The following is an 18,887-nucleotide window of genomic DNA, read 5'->3' on the forward strand; positions in this document are numbered from 1 at the left end:
TCGAGCAGATTTCCCTGTTTCAGCCCAACTCCAAATAGGCATATCTCTCATCCGGACTCCATTTTAAGTGATTCTTGAGTCTAAATTCAAGCCCCAGAAGGCTAGTTTCCAATGGTGGTGGTCTCACATCCAAATTCTAAGTACACAAATAGATATGCTCAAATTAGTGAAAGCTGCTCATTTTCTCTCTAACCATTTCATGCTAATTCCTCTCCTAACTTAATTTTCTTTCATTTCTTATTATTTTATTAAACATTAAATACCTAAACATGATATTTTCAACATAAAACATATGAAATTGTTGTAGAATACTTAAGGCCCTTCGACAGATGTTCTCGGCACACTTTGACATACTTCAAGCCTTAATCACCTAGAATACTTCTAGGCATGCACTTGAAACATGTTTGGCACTTGAATTAGGCTTAGAAAAGTCTTGGATAATCTATGAAAATATTAAGAAACATTAAGTTAAATTAGAACACTTGAAATGAATTTAGAAGCTTGCTAGTTTGTGTGTTTTCAATGTCTTGCTCATGCTTTGTGGAGGAGAAAACCCCTTGTTCGGAGCCATCTGTGAGTAGTAGTGTAGTGAAGCTATGTTTCTTAAAATTATGATTCGAATGCAAACATATGGTTTGTTTATGAAAGCTAAGATATTATTTTGCTATGAATAAACAACATATATTTTTGTATCATGTATTAAGATGACATCTTCGAACTTGTTTGTTATTAGAAATCATGCCAATACCCTCTTGCTAACTGAGCTCTACCACCGGTTGTGGCCTCCTGACTCTTGACTCGAAGTGCCTTTAGAATGTTCACTATATATATGTTGCAAGATAAGCATGTTTTGTTTTGAAAAGTTATATTATGTTCAAAATTAGCTTGTGCTTGGTTTTAATAAAATTCATCGGTGTTTATTCATTTACCACTTTACTATATTCCTATTCACTGGGCAATGGCTCACCCCTCTCCCTTATATATATATATATGTAGGTGACGAAAAGTTCGAGTATAAAGAGAAGTTGGTTAGAAGCCAGTCTTATATGCTTATGCCAGATTTGTAAAGTTATGTTATAAGTGCTGTATTTTTATTTTATCAAGTAAGTCATGTAATAATGTAGATAATATTTTAAGGAAAATGTATGCTTTCATTTCATTTCATTTAGTTATGCACTGCTCTAAATGGATGTTTCAAATGGACTCAATATAAACAAATAATGGCTTCCACACTCTGAAATAGAAACCTTTGCCCCAGTTATTTTAAGAGTCCAAATTGCTTTTGTCTAGTTAAGCCTTTGGTAGTTAAGGACTACTGGCCGATCACTACACCATCATGTTTGGGGCGAGTTAGGGTCGTGACAGCAAACCCCTCCCACACTCGACCACCACTAATTCTCTCCCATCATTGTCGTCTCAAAGAAAATCACCTCTTCTACCCTAACTAAACAAATGTCCTCATCACCTCCTAGTTATATATGTATATATATAAGCCCCATATACATGCCTTATATACAAATCTCCTCGTCACTTCTTTAATCGTGGTTCTTTTCTTTCAAAACCACTCTCCATATTTTCTCATGTTGCATCAATTAAAAACAAGATGAATTTCTTAATAGTTGTTCTGTATCCCAGGAACTAAAAGAAAAAGAACAAAACCCAATCAAAGATTGAAGCCCTAGACGGCCAGATCGAAGCCCTAATCCAGTCGCATGCAAAGAGAATGAGATAAGGAAGCCACAATTTTAGACAGAAACAAAACTCCATACAGATTCACCATGAAAAGTATATTACATTGAACATTAGGTTTGTATGATGATTTAAAAACTCAAAGTCTCCTAGAAGTTGGGAAGAAGAAGAAAACATATGAGGTATGCCTTACATGATTTGGAAGCAAATCTAAATATGATTGTTACACAGACTCTTCAAAATAAATCAAATACCCGTGTCGGACACTCGACACACGGATAAGGGTATGGGATGTGTCGGATATATTTCAATGGATACTTCTTATATAATTGTAGATAACATTATTATTATATGTGCATATTGTCGTATAATTGCTATAAATATCTTTTTGACATTGTAAGTTACATATAACATGATTTTATCTCACATATTTGATTAAAAATATAAAAATATGATTTTTTTTTTGCCAAGTTAAGAGTAACCTTAAATTTATGGTTTGATGAGTCCGACCTCTAGATACATACTTGCACCTGACACCCGTACCCAAGTCCATGTAGCATAGTGAAATAAGGATTGGCAGACACAAAATCCCTCAAATTGAGAGAAGACATGGCAAAATATGTGTTTATGAATTTACTATGTCCAATTTATCTACATAGTAAGTTCCTTCACACAGTACAACAACACCTTACACTTAGACTTGCTCCTATAATATCCCCAGCAGACTTCTGTATCATTTCGAAAAGTGTATAGTAAACCAATTGTCAATGGATCATGGAAGCAAATGCATTATTGAAACTATTTTCAATTGAACATTATCATTCATTATGCTTTCTCTTCGATCTTTATAGTTACGATTTCGATATTAAGACATATGCATATGCATGAGACTAATTGCATATAACCTTGGGCAGTGTTGAACCAATGCAACAGCATCTTTAAGTACTAGGTTACAACTCCAACTACATGTGAGCACCTTGAGATGAATCATAAATGCATATCATCTAGTTTTCATGTTTTATTCTAGAAATTAATGTGCCATTTTGGTTACTTCTATGCATCAGATAATTTTAGTCATATTATTGTCTCAAAGAATGGCACACACCAATATTAGAAATATTCCTCAATTAATACAATCTATATAGCATAGATGTAAACATACACATGACATGACACAGATACACCAACACAACAAATCCTCAAGAATTATATAAGACATACAATATATAATATTTTACTATATACAATAACAAATTATATGAGAACTATGTAACTTTGATTACCTAAAACACCATATAGACACTGCTCAACAAATATCAGAAACATTGTAATATTATTTTCACTATTACTCTCTTTTTTATTTGTTCATTATATGAGAAGGTTTTACTGTACACTACACTTTGCCAAGCGATTACATCAATCTTTCCTAAAGAAAAGTTGGTTAAGTTTGATGTGCTTATGACATGTTTGCAGGCGGTCCAGTAAAGTAGCCAAAAATCTAGCACAGCTACTCCCAAGGACAGACATGGACATGTCACGGATATAGACATGTCACAATGTGTGGGGGACACGCGCAAAATACATAGTTTTATATATTTATTGTATGTCATATATAAGGATAAAAAATTAGAATATATCATTTATATGTGTGAACCCAAGTGTCTAAAGCGTATTTGAGTCTAGAAAAGTTTAAAAAATAGGATTGTTTCGACAAGTGTCCGACAAATGTCAAGATGTGTCCAATGAGTGTTGTGTCATGTCGATGTCCATTACATCATGCCACCTTCTTAGAATTGTCTATGTTTTTTAGGCTCCTCTGAAAAAGGGTTTATGCTAATAGATTGAAATAGACCCCTTTCCTCCCTGCAACCAATCTCCTTTATTCCTCTATTTTTTAGACATCTCAAAGTTTTTGGAATTTCATATTATCCCTTATCTGTTTTCTCAATTACTGTGTAGGGCGCTTCACCTTTTTCTTAAATATAATGTGACCAGTGACATTAGCATATAAGCACACTAGCACACCACAAATAAAATAAATCTAATAACAATAAAGTAAAGATGGAAGAAAGAAAGATACCACTCTCACTCTGATCCCTCATCGTCTAATTGGAACAATTAAGTACTCAAACTTCACCCCATGTTTCAATGTGGTCCTCTCGTCACCCACATTTCATGATTTTGACAGAAAGTGATTGCAAGAGCATTTGTTCAACGAATTAAAGGAAATAAAATTATAGGACAATTTACACTTTTCACACTCCAACTTTATTTTAAATTCCACTTCAGTCCCTAATTCTTACTCAAATTTTAAATGGTGGGTAGCGAGAGGACCACATTGAAACATGAGTTGAAGTCTAAAACTTAATCATTGCAATTAGAAGTTGACAAACCAAAGTAAAATTTGGGTGAAAGTTAGGGTGAAAAGTGTAATTTATCCCAGAATTTAAACAAATTCTGCAAAATATGTCTGAGTAATACAAAAAAAGTAGGACAATAATATTTGTAAAATTGTAGCACATTCAATTAAAAAATATCAAAAAAATGCAAAATTCCCTGGCACTGCTAACTTCGATAAAATCATTAACTCTAAAAAAAATAAAAAAATAAAAAAAGAAAGAAAGAAAGAAAATAAGAGAGGTACATCCAAGAGTAGAGATATGAAGCTGTAGGCTGAATACTTTTTGAGAATTGATCTACTGTAAAGTAGACAAAGCCATTACACATTTAGTAAATTTCTGGTCACATGTTTGAGGATCAAATCATTGATTTTCATTTTCTAGATGCAAATTATATTTTACTGCAAATCTCTAGTGTTTGGTTTCCTGGAATGCAGTGGAATGAAATGATCATTCCATCAACATGTCCATTCCCATATTTGGTTGACTAAAAAAATAATAACATCCACCATCATAAGGGAATGATCATTCCATAGGGGAGAATAAGGAATGACGATTCCGTTCAAATTCATCTCATTCCAGCAAACCAAATAGAACAACAGCTCTTCATAATCCTTATCTCATAATAAAATTCTTCTCGCAGTCCAAAACATTTGCAATTACCCATCAGTGGGGGAAAAAAGGGACTTTGATACGTGGTTTTTGTTCAGATGAATCAGATCTAATAACATTACCAATGATTTTTTCATATAATAGTTAATTATTAAAGCATTCACTTAATATATACTTAGGAGGGGGGAGGCGGGGTTTTCAAATGAAAACTAACCAGATTCAACTTCTTAGCTAGCTGGGGGATGCCACAACGATCAGAGAGACCATTATATATCTTCAACATATATGCCAATCAACAAATGTTAAATGTTTCAGAACCAATGCAAAACTATACAGGGATTGAGCTCAGAATAATAATCTGAAGTGAAAAGTACAGGATTATCCCGGAAGAACTGTTCCTCATATGCAAGTGCTTCTGCAATGCTACGGTTCTTATTTATGTCCTGTAACAAATAAATTAGATCGAGCTTAGCCTAATTAGTTCAAATGATAATCACTGTAAAGACAATGTAACTAAGATAACTCATGACAGTAGTAATAGTTTAAATCTTAACAGAACAATAATTTAAAATGCATCTTACATGCGACTCTTAGACTACATAATAATACCCAGAAAAACAAATTGGAAACATGTGCTTTCAAAATAATGCAATACCCAATAAGGACCAAACATATACATACTACCAAGTGACAATAACAAAATAAGCATCAATAATATACTAGTGAATAATGTGGCAAATATTACCAGATTAACGTTCATATATACCACCAACTATTAGCTATAGTGGCATCTCTTGCCAATGGGGATGGCGACAGATCAGGTTTTTCAGGTTTCACGTGCGAATTCTTGCTTTTAAACTCAATTATTTTTGTGATACAATTTCATAGTTTACTATAAACTTGACAGTTTACCCTAATACAATTTCATAGTGATAATTTCATAATGACAATTTCATAGTGATACAATTTCCTAATACTTTACCCTACCCAATCAATGCTCTCTCAAACTATTTATATTAAAATCGGGTTGGAACAAATACAATCGGGTCGGGGAATTTTGTCATCTTGCCATCCCCAAATAAAAAGGTGTACGGTTCAAGTCCTAGTCCTAATAGGAACAAGATGTGTGCCATGCTCCTCAAAGAGGCTCTGGGAGCAAAAACACAAACAATAAAAGGACGGATATTGCAAATATAGTTTTGAACAGTTTACCTCCTGACTGCGATTCACAACACCAATGTAACCTAAGCGAAGTGGAACAACTTTTCCAAGCAGAAAGTTGCGGGCATTAGTTCCCCTGTCCATTATGTCTAGCTACATCATGAGTAAAGGTACAATAATAGTTAATAGTGTCACTCAATCATATAACAGAAAGAAAACTAATTTATAATCACACAAAAAAATGCTAAAGAAGGGCAAAACAGATATTATAATGTAACACGGACCTTTGTAATTACGCCAATAGTCCGGGAACCTGTTTAACCAAGTTTTGAGTAAATGAATCATAGCAGGTGAAGATTGACATACCTCATATACATGTAGCTGTCTTACATAAAATTCTTAGAATACTAGAAGGGGAGTAAAAAAGATGTTTCCAAATCATGTCATCGAAACAAGCAACATTGAAAACCTACCAGTTGGATCGGCCTCTTTAGCCATCTGCAGTGCATCAGATGTTGCCAGATCAGAATTTGCCGGACTAACTGCCAATATGATGCAGGCTTCTTGCTTTATATAAGACATCATCATCTTCCTAATCCTTGCTTCTATATCACTAGGTTGATCTCCCACAGGAACCTTAGTGATCCCAGGTAGATCAACAAGAGTGATATTAAGAACATTTGGAGATGAAATCTTTAAGCGAATTTGCTTATCTGAAACTCCCCTGTTATATCCAACTTCTCTTTCAGTCTCAGCCTGCACTAACAAGGGGTGGGGGAGAAAGTACAAGGCTTAAAACATATTCCTTTCTTCAGCAGAAAAGAAATCGATAACAAAAAATGAATGATTCATGTAGGTACCAATTTACCAGTTCCATAAACCGCATAAATACAAAAAAAAAAACAGAAAATAAGACATATTCAATAATGCATAAGGGCTGTTAATTTGAAATAAGAAAAGTCATAACACGCAAAGGAATGGGGGAAACTCATGGTTGAGATAGGTGATAATTTCAGTACTTTTGAGAAAGAGAAGGAATTCCTGAAATCAAGTATCCAACAAGGAGAAGAAATGAGCTTTTACGTAAAAAAACTCACACGGATAACAATGCTACAATTCAAAAATTATCATTTTTGGGAAATCCAGATGGGTCCAAAGGAAAGGAACAAACTTATGTCGCAATTGTCGCCATTTTGTTATCGTCATTCGTGATTTTTTTATCACAATTGGAGGCGCTCCAATTGTGGTTTTTCACGTTAAATCGTTGTATTGATTTGTCTTTGATTGTTTGATTGGGATTGCTATTTACTCATTAAAATTGATACATAATCACAAATCAATATCTAGGGGATTTCTAAATTTTCAATTGGTATCAGAGCTTTCCAAAAAGAATAATTAGATCCGTCAAGTAGGGGTGGTCGAACTAGGGGTGTACACGGTCCAGATTGGTTCAGTTCTGAGAAAATCCAAGAACCGGACTGATCGTAACGGTTCTATGATTTTGAGAATCAAACCAGACCATTACACTTGTAAAACCGGACCAGAACCAAACCGAAAAAACGGTTCGGTTTCGGTTTGGTTCACGGTTCCAAAAATTTCTATTTACAAGAATAAATTGTTAATATTAGCAAAATAATTACTCACACTAATTACATTTAACTCATGATAAAAACTAATAATATTAAGGCATTACTCAACATTAAATATCTATACCATCCTAATATCATTAAAATTATAAGAAACCAATTAATAAAAATAAAACTTGATATTTTATATATATATCTCTTTTAAAATTCGGTTCGGTTCGGTTCGGTTCGGTTCGGTTCGGTTCGAACCGCGGTTTTTTCATAAAATCCATTAACCAAACCGTTTTTACGATTCTCATATTTCTTAATCCAAAACCGAACCAATTCTTAACAGAACCGAACCAAACCGCAAGATTCGGTCTGGTTCGGTCTGGATTACCGGTTTGAACGGATTTTTGAATAGCCCTAGGTCAAACCATAGAATTTCCCTCACGAATTGAATCCATTATCACAAATCAAACAAGATCTCGCTCCAAAAGTTTTAAAAAAAATAAAGCGACGTAGCCACTAAATATCCTGCACCTATATTCCTGCTTCCACTCCCTTCCACAAGCAGGCAGCAATATTCTCTTTAGTAAACCGAAACACCAAATTGAGCAACTATTTAGTTTTTATTATTAATTATTAGTATTAGTATTGTTGTGTCAAGAAATACAATAATTCCTCGTGTATATTACAAAACAATTCTCTCACCAATGGACTGAAACATTGATGATACAGGCTGTGATTGAATAAAACTGGTGAACATTCTCATCAAAATGAGCTACATAGATAGAACACTTGACATACAGTGTTTATACTGGCAGTGGCAAGCATACATGGAAGCTTGGGCAAGTTTGGGAAGTCCCTATTTTAGCTAAAAAGCCAAAAAATCACTACCAAAAAGTCAACTTTTCCCTCTGCTTTTCTGCACATCTTTTCATAAAAAGCCAAAAAGTCAACTAAAATAGCTAGTTCCCAAAACAACCCCAAGGTATCAATAAAATTGGTCACACTTCCAGCCTATTTAGTCAACATTTGTATCCATGATAAGACTGTTGCTGAGGTCCAGATTAATCCAAAAGCACAATCTCCAGTTCAAAACTTAAGGTAGATGCAGTCCGTCCCCATCAAGTTTTGATATACAATTCTGCTTTATTTCCCTCTTTCCCATACAAAAGCATTACAAATATGTCCACATGAACAGTCATTTTTTGTTCTCTAAATTATCCAAGTTTTAGTGCTAATATGTGACTATCCTCAGTTTGTGTCAACATAATAAATTCCCAGTACAGTTGTGAGAATTTGAAGAAAAACAAGGGGAAAAAAATGTATCAGTCTCAGACTATGGATAGCATCAAATTATATGATATGCTTCTCTTTGGGCATCTACCAGCAAAAGTTCTTAGATACTAATCTGACGACATAATCAGGGATAAGTCGACCACCTTAATCCTTCTCATTCCTGTTTCTCCAACTAAACAGTCTAGCTGTCAGCCTCTCAGGAATGTTCTTAAAATTATTGTGCTCAGGTCTGCCATAGATAACCCTGGTTATCAAGCATTTAAGCCCTTTGTAGAGGCAATAATGGCATGCTAGATTGTATTCTGTTCCAGGTCAGTCATTGGTTCACATTAGCAAAATTGCGTCAGTCATGTTGGATATCACACTCATAGGAAATGCCCTGACCATAGTCGGCATATTGAGAATCATATCGTAAATCAAAATCCAAATTTAGCCAATTGTGAACTAAATTGAATTAAGAATCGTTAAGATCTAGTAGAAACTACAAAAATTAAAAAAAATAAATAACGTTTAACAATAGTATATATAAAAAACAAATTAATTAATTAATGTGGTATGTGTTATACAATAATCTTATACGAGGACATGATTACACCGTCTACTTAGGAAAGCAAGAGAAGTGGGTTCAAATCCCACCAACCATAAAATTATTCAGAAATCATAATATAATCTCTCTTCATATTAAAAAAATGGACTTGGAATCCTCCTATGTTTTAAAACCTAACACATTTTAAAGTGTTGTGTAAGCTTATTGTTCAAAAAAAGTAGTTGTCAGACCATTGGGTCTAACTAATCTAACCTATGTAACATTGAACCATATTTATTTCACTAAACTAACAATAGATAATTCTTGAGTGCAAGTTACATTAACCTTAACATCCTTGGAAGATGTATTATGACATTTTTCTAAGAAAAAAAATTGAGAAAAAAATGTTAAGAACATGTTGAGTCGAGTCTGACTCGATCTGATTGGATTCTAATAAAAAAAAACCTTTGATCACCAAAATAACAACATACAGTGCGTAGACATTGGTTATTTTTGCACTAAACACTCTTAGAAGCAATATTTATGTCATTTTCACCAAAAACAAAAGGCTAAAAATGAGTCGGGATAGGTTGGATCCAATAGTTTCAAAAATTGCATTAATCGTAAAAAATGAATTGAATTCCAAAATAGATTCGGCGATATCGTATTGATCTATGCATGAATCACAAATCGAATCGTAAATTGTAAGATTTTGCCAAACAAAGGCCCCAACACATGTTGGAGAGGAGTCTAAACAAGTCCTATCAATTTTTTCATATTTTACAACCACACATAATTTCAACAATTGGAGACATGCGTGTCTATTGTTTAGATACTCATGATACACTAGTCGCAGCACAAATTTGAAAAAAAAATAAATAAATAACTAGGGCCAAGGATTAAAATCAAGACAAAGTCAATTTACACATATTAATAACTCCTCCTTTAGCTTCTTTTTTTAAAAAAAATTTTAAAAACCAGCCTAAAACTTTTAATGTATTCAAGAATAGAGCATTTACCATTTTGATAAAAGATGTGTACATACATAAATATATGGAAATAAAATAGGGGACCACTAGTTAAGTAGTAAAACTCGACACATCAACCTTATGATTGTGGGTTCAAATATGGCAAGGAGACACTTTGTGCTATGAATGACAAAGTTTATATTCTACCCAATCTACCCCTCTCATACCCTCACCCAATGAGGACTAAACTGATTTTACCTTTTTTATATTGTAATATATAAATAAATAGGTTGTTAATATTTTCATGCATATATAAGCTACTATCTGTTGTCATGTCCCTGATGTGTTCGTATTCCAATTTTTTGAAAATTAATATGTTGGCTCAACCATATTGTGTCATTCCCATGTCCAATATTTGCATCCATGCTTAGACTTTAACTTAGTTCAACAGTATTTTGCACATGGCTGGCCTCTGATTGCAAATAGGAATTCATCTAACTGGGTCAATTGGCCCCCTATCATGCCCCTTGTTGAATGGCTCATGTTATTGAAGACTCTAGACCTCGTTGGAGATACTCAAATTACTCTCTTTTCCTAAGGTGGATAACATGGGGGTAAGTTGTTGGTAGAGGCCATGTTTGGTTTCATTCTCTAAAGAAGAAGCAGAAGAAGAAGAAAAAAAAAAAAATTTTGAACTAATTTGACAAAAATAAATATAAAAAATTTGAATATTTAAAAATTATTTTTTCCCTCTAAAAAGATTATAAAAAAACTATATAAAAATGTTAAGTGCTTTTGATTTTTTCATTTTTTTCATGAAATTAATTTGTAGTTTTTTAGAAAAAAAATTTCTAAAACAAGTTTCTAAAAACCGAACCAAACATGGCCCATTTCCAAAGAATGTGACATTGACATCAACATGACAATCTAGATGAGTTCCGATCCTCTCTCTATGTTTTAGTTTTCTTCCATCAAATACAATTTTTCCTTTCAATCAAAATCAAAGTTTTAAAAGGCTTTACTGAGGCTCACCTCAAGACTAAGCTAAAACGCATTAAGGCTTTGATTGATACTCCCCAAAGGCTTGCACAACACAGTCCGAGGCATGCACCTTATACGCCTTTTGTGCATAAGCATATGAGGAGTACGCATACGAAAAGGTTGTCTTAGGCTCTAGTTAAAGTTAGTCTAATATATGGTTTAAATATAAAAAGAGAAAAAAATAAAAAAGAATCCATTTTGCAACTATATTTTATAAGAAAATTTACGTAAATGACCAATCAAGAAAAAAACACAAAGTTAATGCTCAAGTGAAAAGTTCAATCACTAAAGGTAAGAATGTCAATTTCACTTTCAATGAAGGCAAACTTCCTTCTTTGTAGTAAAATGTTCGATGCCTTAAGGAGAAAAATTGCTTTTTATTTATTTTTTTACAATTTTAAAATATTTAATTTATTTGCTAAGTATTAAAATTTAAAATTCGAAATGCTTACGCCTCATCTCATGAGGGGTAAAACGCCTCGTGTTATGCATTCACCTTTAAAAACTTCGATAAAAATGTTTTTTAAAAAAAAATTTTAAAAAAAAAAAAGAAGGAAAAAGGAAAGAAAATAGCATAATACTCTTAAGATTCAATCATGATTTCACGAACCAGAATGAAATTTTAATGGAAGATACTCGTATCATTCATAAAAATTGAAATAATAATCTATTTGGCATCAAAGAGTAGTTGGATCAAGACAATACTTTATTAATATTTAAATTCAGTCATTTCTTCTCAAACGTACAAGTACCTAGTCTAAAAAGAAATATTTAAAACAATTTGTTTCATACTTACACAAAATAAATACAAATCGATTGGCAAATTTGAATTAGTTAATTCTTAAAAAAAATAATTTTAAATCACTCAACCAAACCTCCCATTTGTAACAAAGGCTGATGTCGCAAGCCAAATCTTTTGAGTGCGCAATGGAATAAAGGCCATGTTTGGTTTGGTTTTGAAAAACTTGTTTCAGAAAAGAAAAAAAAAATTAAAAATTAGTTTCATAAAAAAAAAAAATTTAAAAGTCAAAAGTACTTATCATTTTTATATAGTTTTATCTTTTTGGAGAGCATAACTATTTTTAAAAAATTCAAAAAAAAATATTTTTCATGTTTTTTTTGTCAAACTAGTTTCTGATTTTTTTTTTTTTTTTTTAAAATTCAGAAACACAAACCAAACATAGCCAAAGTTTTGCCTATGAGGCACTTGAACTCCACCTTGGTCCAAGCCCGCCTCTCTTTCAACCATCCAAGTGTTGAATCTTTACCCATCTTGACATATTAGGCCTAATGCTTTGTCAAGCAAGAACAACTCCCTTGAAGAAGTCTCGCACTTCAACGCTTGCCTCAAGTTACACATCTATATGGCCAATCGGTTGCTTCACTGCACCAAGCTCACCAATTAGCAAGGTGCTCGCCCCACCAAAGGGTCCAATGTCGTCAAGGTGCCTTTTGCCCACACAACCGCACACCAAAATGTCATCAACAGTGTTGCCCACAAGTTCATGTTGCCCAACCATGCAACAACGTAGGCCCCGACCTAATTGACAAGCTTCCATCGCATGTAGGGTCTTTGTGGCGCTCATATCGAATGGCCATGAGCCCCTTCTTTACCCCACACATGATTGAAGATAGCTTGCATGACCATAGCATAGTCTTCGTGCACGCTTGACATGCTATAGTCCACAAAAGGCCATTGCACACCTATGGAGTTGCACTTGCATGTTGCCCGAGTAAGGTAAAGTTGGTCCATAGCCCACAAGAAGCATTGCATATTCCCACAAGCTTAGCACAATGGGTCTCACATGAGGGTAAAGCTTCATGTCTTTCAAATGTTCCCACGAGTGGCAGCGTTCGTACCAAACTGCTAGCTTTAGGCCACAAGACCCCCACGAGCATGACTGAACCAAAGCACATGTCCGTGAGTTGGAACACGAGGCTTTGGTGGAGCCTCGATAACCTATTCGGTCTAAAACAACACTCCAAGATGCTACAATATATGGCATAACAGGTGTGTGTCACAAACCTCGTGCCTAGGAGGTGCGCACAGTGTTGGCACTCATGCCATTTGATGACATTGTTCATAGGGCTCCCAAACATGGAGACCTAAGACGCACCTTCTGAGGGCCAAAGGCCCACCCCCAAGTTGCCTCTGGTTTGCCCACTTTGGGTGCGGAGGCAGGTAAAAGCACACCTTACCCCTTATAATAGCATTTTGAGCCATTTGCTAACTAACATGAAAAAACATCGGTCATGTTTGAGAAGTCATCAAAATGATTTTTCATTAATTCTACAAATTATGAAAAATTACAATATTTAATTATGGAAAACTACATATCTTCATAAATTTCTAGTAAAAATATCATGTCAAAACTCCATTGTTTGACCCCCCAAAACCTTATGCCAAAAGTTTAGCCAAATTATCCCACCAGGTTGCATGACATGCACCAAAAGCTTGGGAGGGCGGGCGCTGAGCGTTCTATTGGGTGTGCTACTTGACATGCACGCGTTGGACTACATGGGGACATCCTCCAGTCCACAATGAGGTGTCAAACCACTAACTTGGAATCCCGATTGCATACTCATAAGCACTCGAAAAGGCCTTGACTTGAGCACTCCCAAGGTCACCACACATGCAAATGTCACAAAGTTGGTCTTGGAAGGTCAACTTGTTGTGACAACCAACCATGAGGCAAGGCCAACAAGACCACTGTATTGGGCCCTCAAATTTTAACAAAATTTAGGACCCCTAACTAATTTAGCTCTTATAATAAACAAATATATATAATAAATAAAAACAATCAATCAAAACAATTCCCAGAAATTGAAAAAGAAGCCAAAATATGTTTGCAAATAAATAAAAATGGTCAAATTTTAAATTATCCAAACAAAATACCACTCCGTTGCATCTTTGTAGCTCAATCAAATCAACGGAGCCCAACAACCTCTCATTTGACTAAAAACAAGTCTCAATATTACATTTATACCTCTCTCATGGCAAGTTCTCTCTACATCATAACAATAATAAAAATCTTCATTATTATTCTCTATCACTCTCAGTCATACTAAAAAGTCAAACTTATTACAACCATATTTATCTTTTTATCTCTATGCTATACGGTCAAAAAGGTGCTTCTCTCACTAAATAAAAGTTCATCATAAGTCCCTCCCTCTCTTGTTCATATCAAAACAAAGTGTTATAACTCTCTTTCTTTCTCTCTCTCTCTCTCTCTCAGGAAATAAAGTAAAAGTAGCATGTACTTCTGTTTGTCATTATTATACATATCAAAAGGTGAATTTATACCATCTCTTATCAAGCAGACTAAAATAAAGCATCTCATCTCATCTAAGAAGCACGGACACTTCTAAGAAGGTGACATATTCACGTCGTGTCCGTGACGGACACCGGCACTCTTTGGACACTTTCCCAACACGTGTCTGACACTTTTCAAAACGTGTCCTATTTTTTAATTTTTTTAAAAACAAGAACACTCTCTAGACATTTGGAGAACACACGTATCTATCGCTTAAACATACGTGTTTATCGATTAGACACAGATGAAACTAATTATAAGTTTGAACAAAACAATTTAAAATACAATATAAAACAAAAACCATATAAATTTATAGAAATTAGTGTCATATTACAATTTTTATTATCTTTGAATGATATATTTATATATATAACATAATAAGGGGTTATTTGGGATGTCCTAAATAAGTGCACTTTTTGACTTTTTGGACTAAAAAGTTGAGAAAAAAAATATGGTTGTTTGGGCTAACTTTTTTACTTTTTATGGAAAAATGTGTATTAAAAAATTGTATAAATTAGTGTGTAGGGGAAAATTAGGATTGGGAGTTGTGCAGCCGTAATTTTTTACTTTTGGTGAATAGTGATAACTTTTTAACTTTTTGAGTAACTTTTTAACTTTTTGGCTTCTTTTCAACTCGCCAAACTTTGCCTAAATATATCAAATTATATATTTTATGTGTGTCCTCCACACGTCGTGTCTTGCATTTTATAAAAATTGACGTGTCAACGTACACATGTGGTGTCATGTGTCCATATTTCTTAGCATCACATTGTACCCCTCTCCCACTTCTTCCTTTGAGGTGAAAATTTTCGTGTTAATTACAAAAAATAATTATCCTTCTTCACTTGGTTATCAAAATTATAGTAGGTATATTTATTTCATTTTTCAATATATTGTGTTTCATTTTCCACAATAGTCTTACATGATTTAATTTATTAATTATAAAAATTGTTTTGTTTGTGAAGGTTAGAAATATTGGGTGATTATAGAAAAAAATTATAATTATAATAAATAAAATTGTTTTGATTGTGAATATAAGAGTTTTCAATAAAAACTATAGTATCCAAAAATTAAAAATTACAAGGTAAAAAATTATAAAAGGCCCAATTAAATTATTTGTCAAGAGCCTCAAATAGACTTGAGCCAGCTCTCTGTTTTAAATTGAATTTTGCTAAATTACAGAGCAACAAGAACATATTTTATCTTTTGAATTTTGTAATACTATGTAAGTAAATTTTTCTATTGAATATATATATATATATATATGCAAGCAATATTTGTGTGTGGGGGCATTAATAAATTTATAAAAATAAAAAATAAATAAATAAAGGTTATAAGCAGTTATTTTATTACATAAAAGGCTAATTTAAGAGTTGAGTTTAGGACCCAAATACACCTTTTCACATATAAAAAAACACTTTTACATAATTTTTATACACTTTTTACATATTTGATACACTTTTTTTTTTAAAAAAATTCTAACATTAACATCAGTCTTTCTATAGACCAACAGCTATCACTAACAAATTTCCTAAAATTTTCCAACATTAACAACATCCTTTTTAGCACATTCCTTATTCAAATTCCATAAACCAACAACAGCTAAATCACTACCAAATTTTCCGAATGTTAACAACAGCCTTGTTAGCATTTTCCTTATTCAAATTCCAATAGAGCAGCAAAATCACTACCAAAATTCCTGAAATTTTCCAACATTAGCAACAGCCTTTTTAGCATTTTCCTCATTCGATGCAAATTGCATACACAGACCAACAACAACAACAGCAGCAGCAGCTAAGTCATCATCAGTGCCAAATTACCTGAATTTCTCGGCGAATCTTGGAGAAGTCATAGAAGGGTTTCCCAGGCAAGTGCCGAAACTCGCCCCACTCGCGGCCATCATCATCGGAATCCGAGCGATTCTCCAACTGCAAAACCAGAGGCCTCCGAGTGCATATATCGCAACCACGGGGAAGGAAGTCGCGGCCGACGAGGGCCTCGAGCACGCTGGACTTGCCGCTGCTCTGGCTGCCGATCACCGCCACCTGAGGCAACTCAACCTTCGAAAGCCCGCCGCCACCGCCGATGGGAGCGAAGATGTCTTGAAGCTTGTTGATTATGGGGATTACGGAGGAGCCGATTGAGGATGGCTTGGAGGATGTGGATAAAGCGGGAGAGAGATCGTCAATGGAGTTCACTTCTTGTCCCATTGTGAAATTCCTAGAGAGAGAGAGAGAGACAGAGCTAGGGTTTTATGATACGAGTGTTGTGAGATTGTCGGAGAAGGCGGTAAGAGGTCAGTCTTTTCCGTTGCTCGACATTCAAAAAATAGAATTGACGGGAGCAGAGAGACAGTATTTGTTTGGTTGCTACTCCTACGACTTCAGTCGCAAGCTAAACAAACGAGAGGATGAAATATCTAGGAGCTTCTATTTGCACCCGTCCATTTCACTCTGTGCACACAATGACACTTACTTTTATTATAATTTTATTTTTAAGTAAAATTATTATTATGGACATAGTACATAATTCAAATAAACACAATTTCTCACTACACATCCATATCCAAACTGACCTTGAAGCTGTTGAAGTTCTACAAGTCCATTGTAGCTACTCAATTCTTCCATACTCAGTTTGCTAAACCTCCACATTCCATCTTCTTCCTTTCAAACCCTTCATTAGTAGCTTCCATTCATTAGTTCACACGCACTAAACATCATCATTCTTGATTCTTAACTTTTAATTAGTTTACACACTAAACCCCATCCTCATTCATCATTATTATGGAAGATTTCCCTTCTGAAATTCAGATATTCAGAAGCAGATAAATATTTATGAGAAAGATAGCCAAGGAAATGTGAGTTTTGCTATGTAAAAGTCATTTTTTTTATTTCCAACGTCGTTCGGAAAACTAGGGCCGAAATATATCAATTTATTCAATAGTCTACTTCCGAAATAATTATTTTATTTCGGAAGTTGTCATCCGATATAATTTAAAGGTTACGACATTCAACTTCCGAACCAATAAAAATAATTCAGATAACTACATTCGAGTAGCATTTTTTTCGACACTTTACTTCCGAATGAAGAAAAAAAATTCATTTTATGTTCCAAATTCGTAAATTGCATACTAAATTTGCAGTTTCAAATTACAAATTTATCTTTATAATGCCATTTCAAATTTGTAATGTTATACAAAACTTGCAGGAATATGTCTCAACTCAAGGAAGTCAGGTTTGTGCGGATGGTGTGTTGGATTACATTACTCAAATCACAATTGAACAAATTCACTCTATGAAATTATAATGATTGTGTTTTGAATTGCTCAACAAATGTAAATGTTTGATAATATTTATTTGACTTTGTAGGTATTCAACAATAAGGATGAATTGCTCAACTAGGTACATGAAGTTGGAAAGAGAAATGGTTTGGTCATTGTAATCAAAACATTAGACTATGGTGGAGGAAAAAAAAGACCCAGAATGTATCTTGCTTATGAGAGGAGTGGCCAATATAGAGCAACAAAGAAGTTAAAACATGATGGCAACAATACATCAAGAATAACCTGTACGAAGAAGTGTGGTTGTCCTTATGAGGGCTTACAGGTTCACCACAAATAATGAATAAACATTGACCGTAGTATGTGGATTGCATAACCATCCACCTGCGGAGCACCTTGAGGGACATTCATATGCAGAGAGGTTGTCAAAGGATGAAAAATCATTGTTAATGGATATGTCAAAGAGCATGGTAAAGCCAAAAGAGATCCTAGTAACCTTGAAACAGCGAGATGCCCTCAATGTAAGCACACTTAAAACCATTTACAATGTACGCCATCGAAACAAGGTGGCAGAGAGAGTTGGAAGATCACAGATGCAACACTTATTGAATGAATTGGCCAAGTATAATTACATTGAGTGCCATCAATGTGAAAAGTCCACGATGACTGTGACAGACTTATTTTGGGCACATCCTACCAGTTTGGACTTATTTTGGTCTTTCCCACGTATATTGATTATGGATTGCACATATAAAACCAACAGATGTCATCTTCCTCTTTTTGAAATTGTGGGAGTGACATCAACTGAAATGACTTTCTCGGTATCTTTCGCATACTTACAGTCTGAGAGGGCCGATAACTATGCGTGGGTGTTAGCTACATTGCGTAATGTCATGAATGGTTTTGTTTTGCCAGTGATTATTGTCACTGACAAAGAGTTAGCCTTGATGAATGCCATACAGAAGATATTCCCGAGTAGCAGACATTTATTATGTCGTTGGCATATCAGTGAGAATGTATTGACCAA

At 34.2% G+C, this 18,887-nt stretch overlaps 1 protein-coding gene across 5 annotated transcripts in view; it reads right to left on the minus strand.

The window, feature by feature from the left end:
- LOC114295550 (dynamin-related protein 3A) overlaps positions 1-17,001 on the minus strand; it is a 50,296-nt gene extending 33,295 nt beyond the window's left edge. For all 5 annotated transcript variants that reach the window (XM_082892336.1, XM_082892335.1, XM_082892337.1 and 2 more), the window contains exons 1-6: positions 16,401-17,001; positions 6,335-6,617; positions 6,146-6,174; positions 5,913-6,014; positions 5,075-5,143; positions 4,915-4,974 (exon numbers count right to left, since the gene is read on the minus strand). In XM_082892336.1, coding sequence (XP_082748462.1) covers positions 4,915-4,974; positions 5,075-5,143; positions 5,913-6,014; positions 6,146-6,174; positions 6,335-6,617; positions 16,401-16,790 — 933 coding nt within the window. In that variant the 5' untranslated portion in view covers positions 16,791-17,001. The remainder of the gene's footprint in view (positions 1-4,914; positions 4,975-5,074; positions 5,144-5,912; positions 6,015-6,145; positions 6,175-6,334; positions 6,618-16,400) is intronic.
- Between the last annotated feature and the right edge of the window lie 1,886 nt (positions 17,002-18,887).

Source organism: Camellia sinensis, chromosome 10, assembly GCF_055761805.1.
Source record: "Camellia sinensis isolate YWXY chromosome 10, ASM5576180v1, whole genome shotgun sequence".
NCBI classification, from domain to species: domain Eukaryota; kingdom Viridiplantae; phylum Streptophyta; class Magnoliopsida; order Ericales; family Theaceae; genus Camellia; species Camellia sinensis.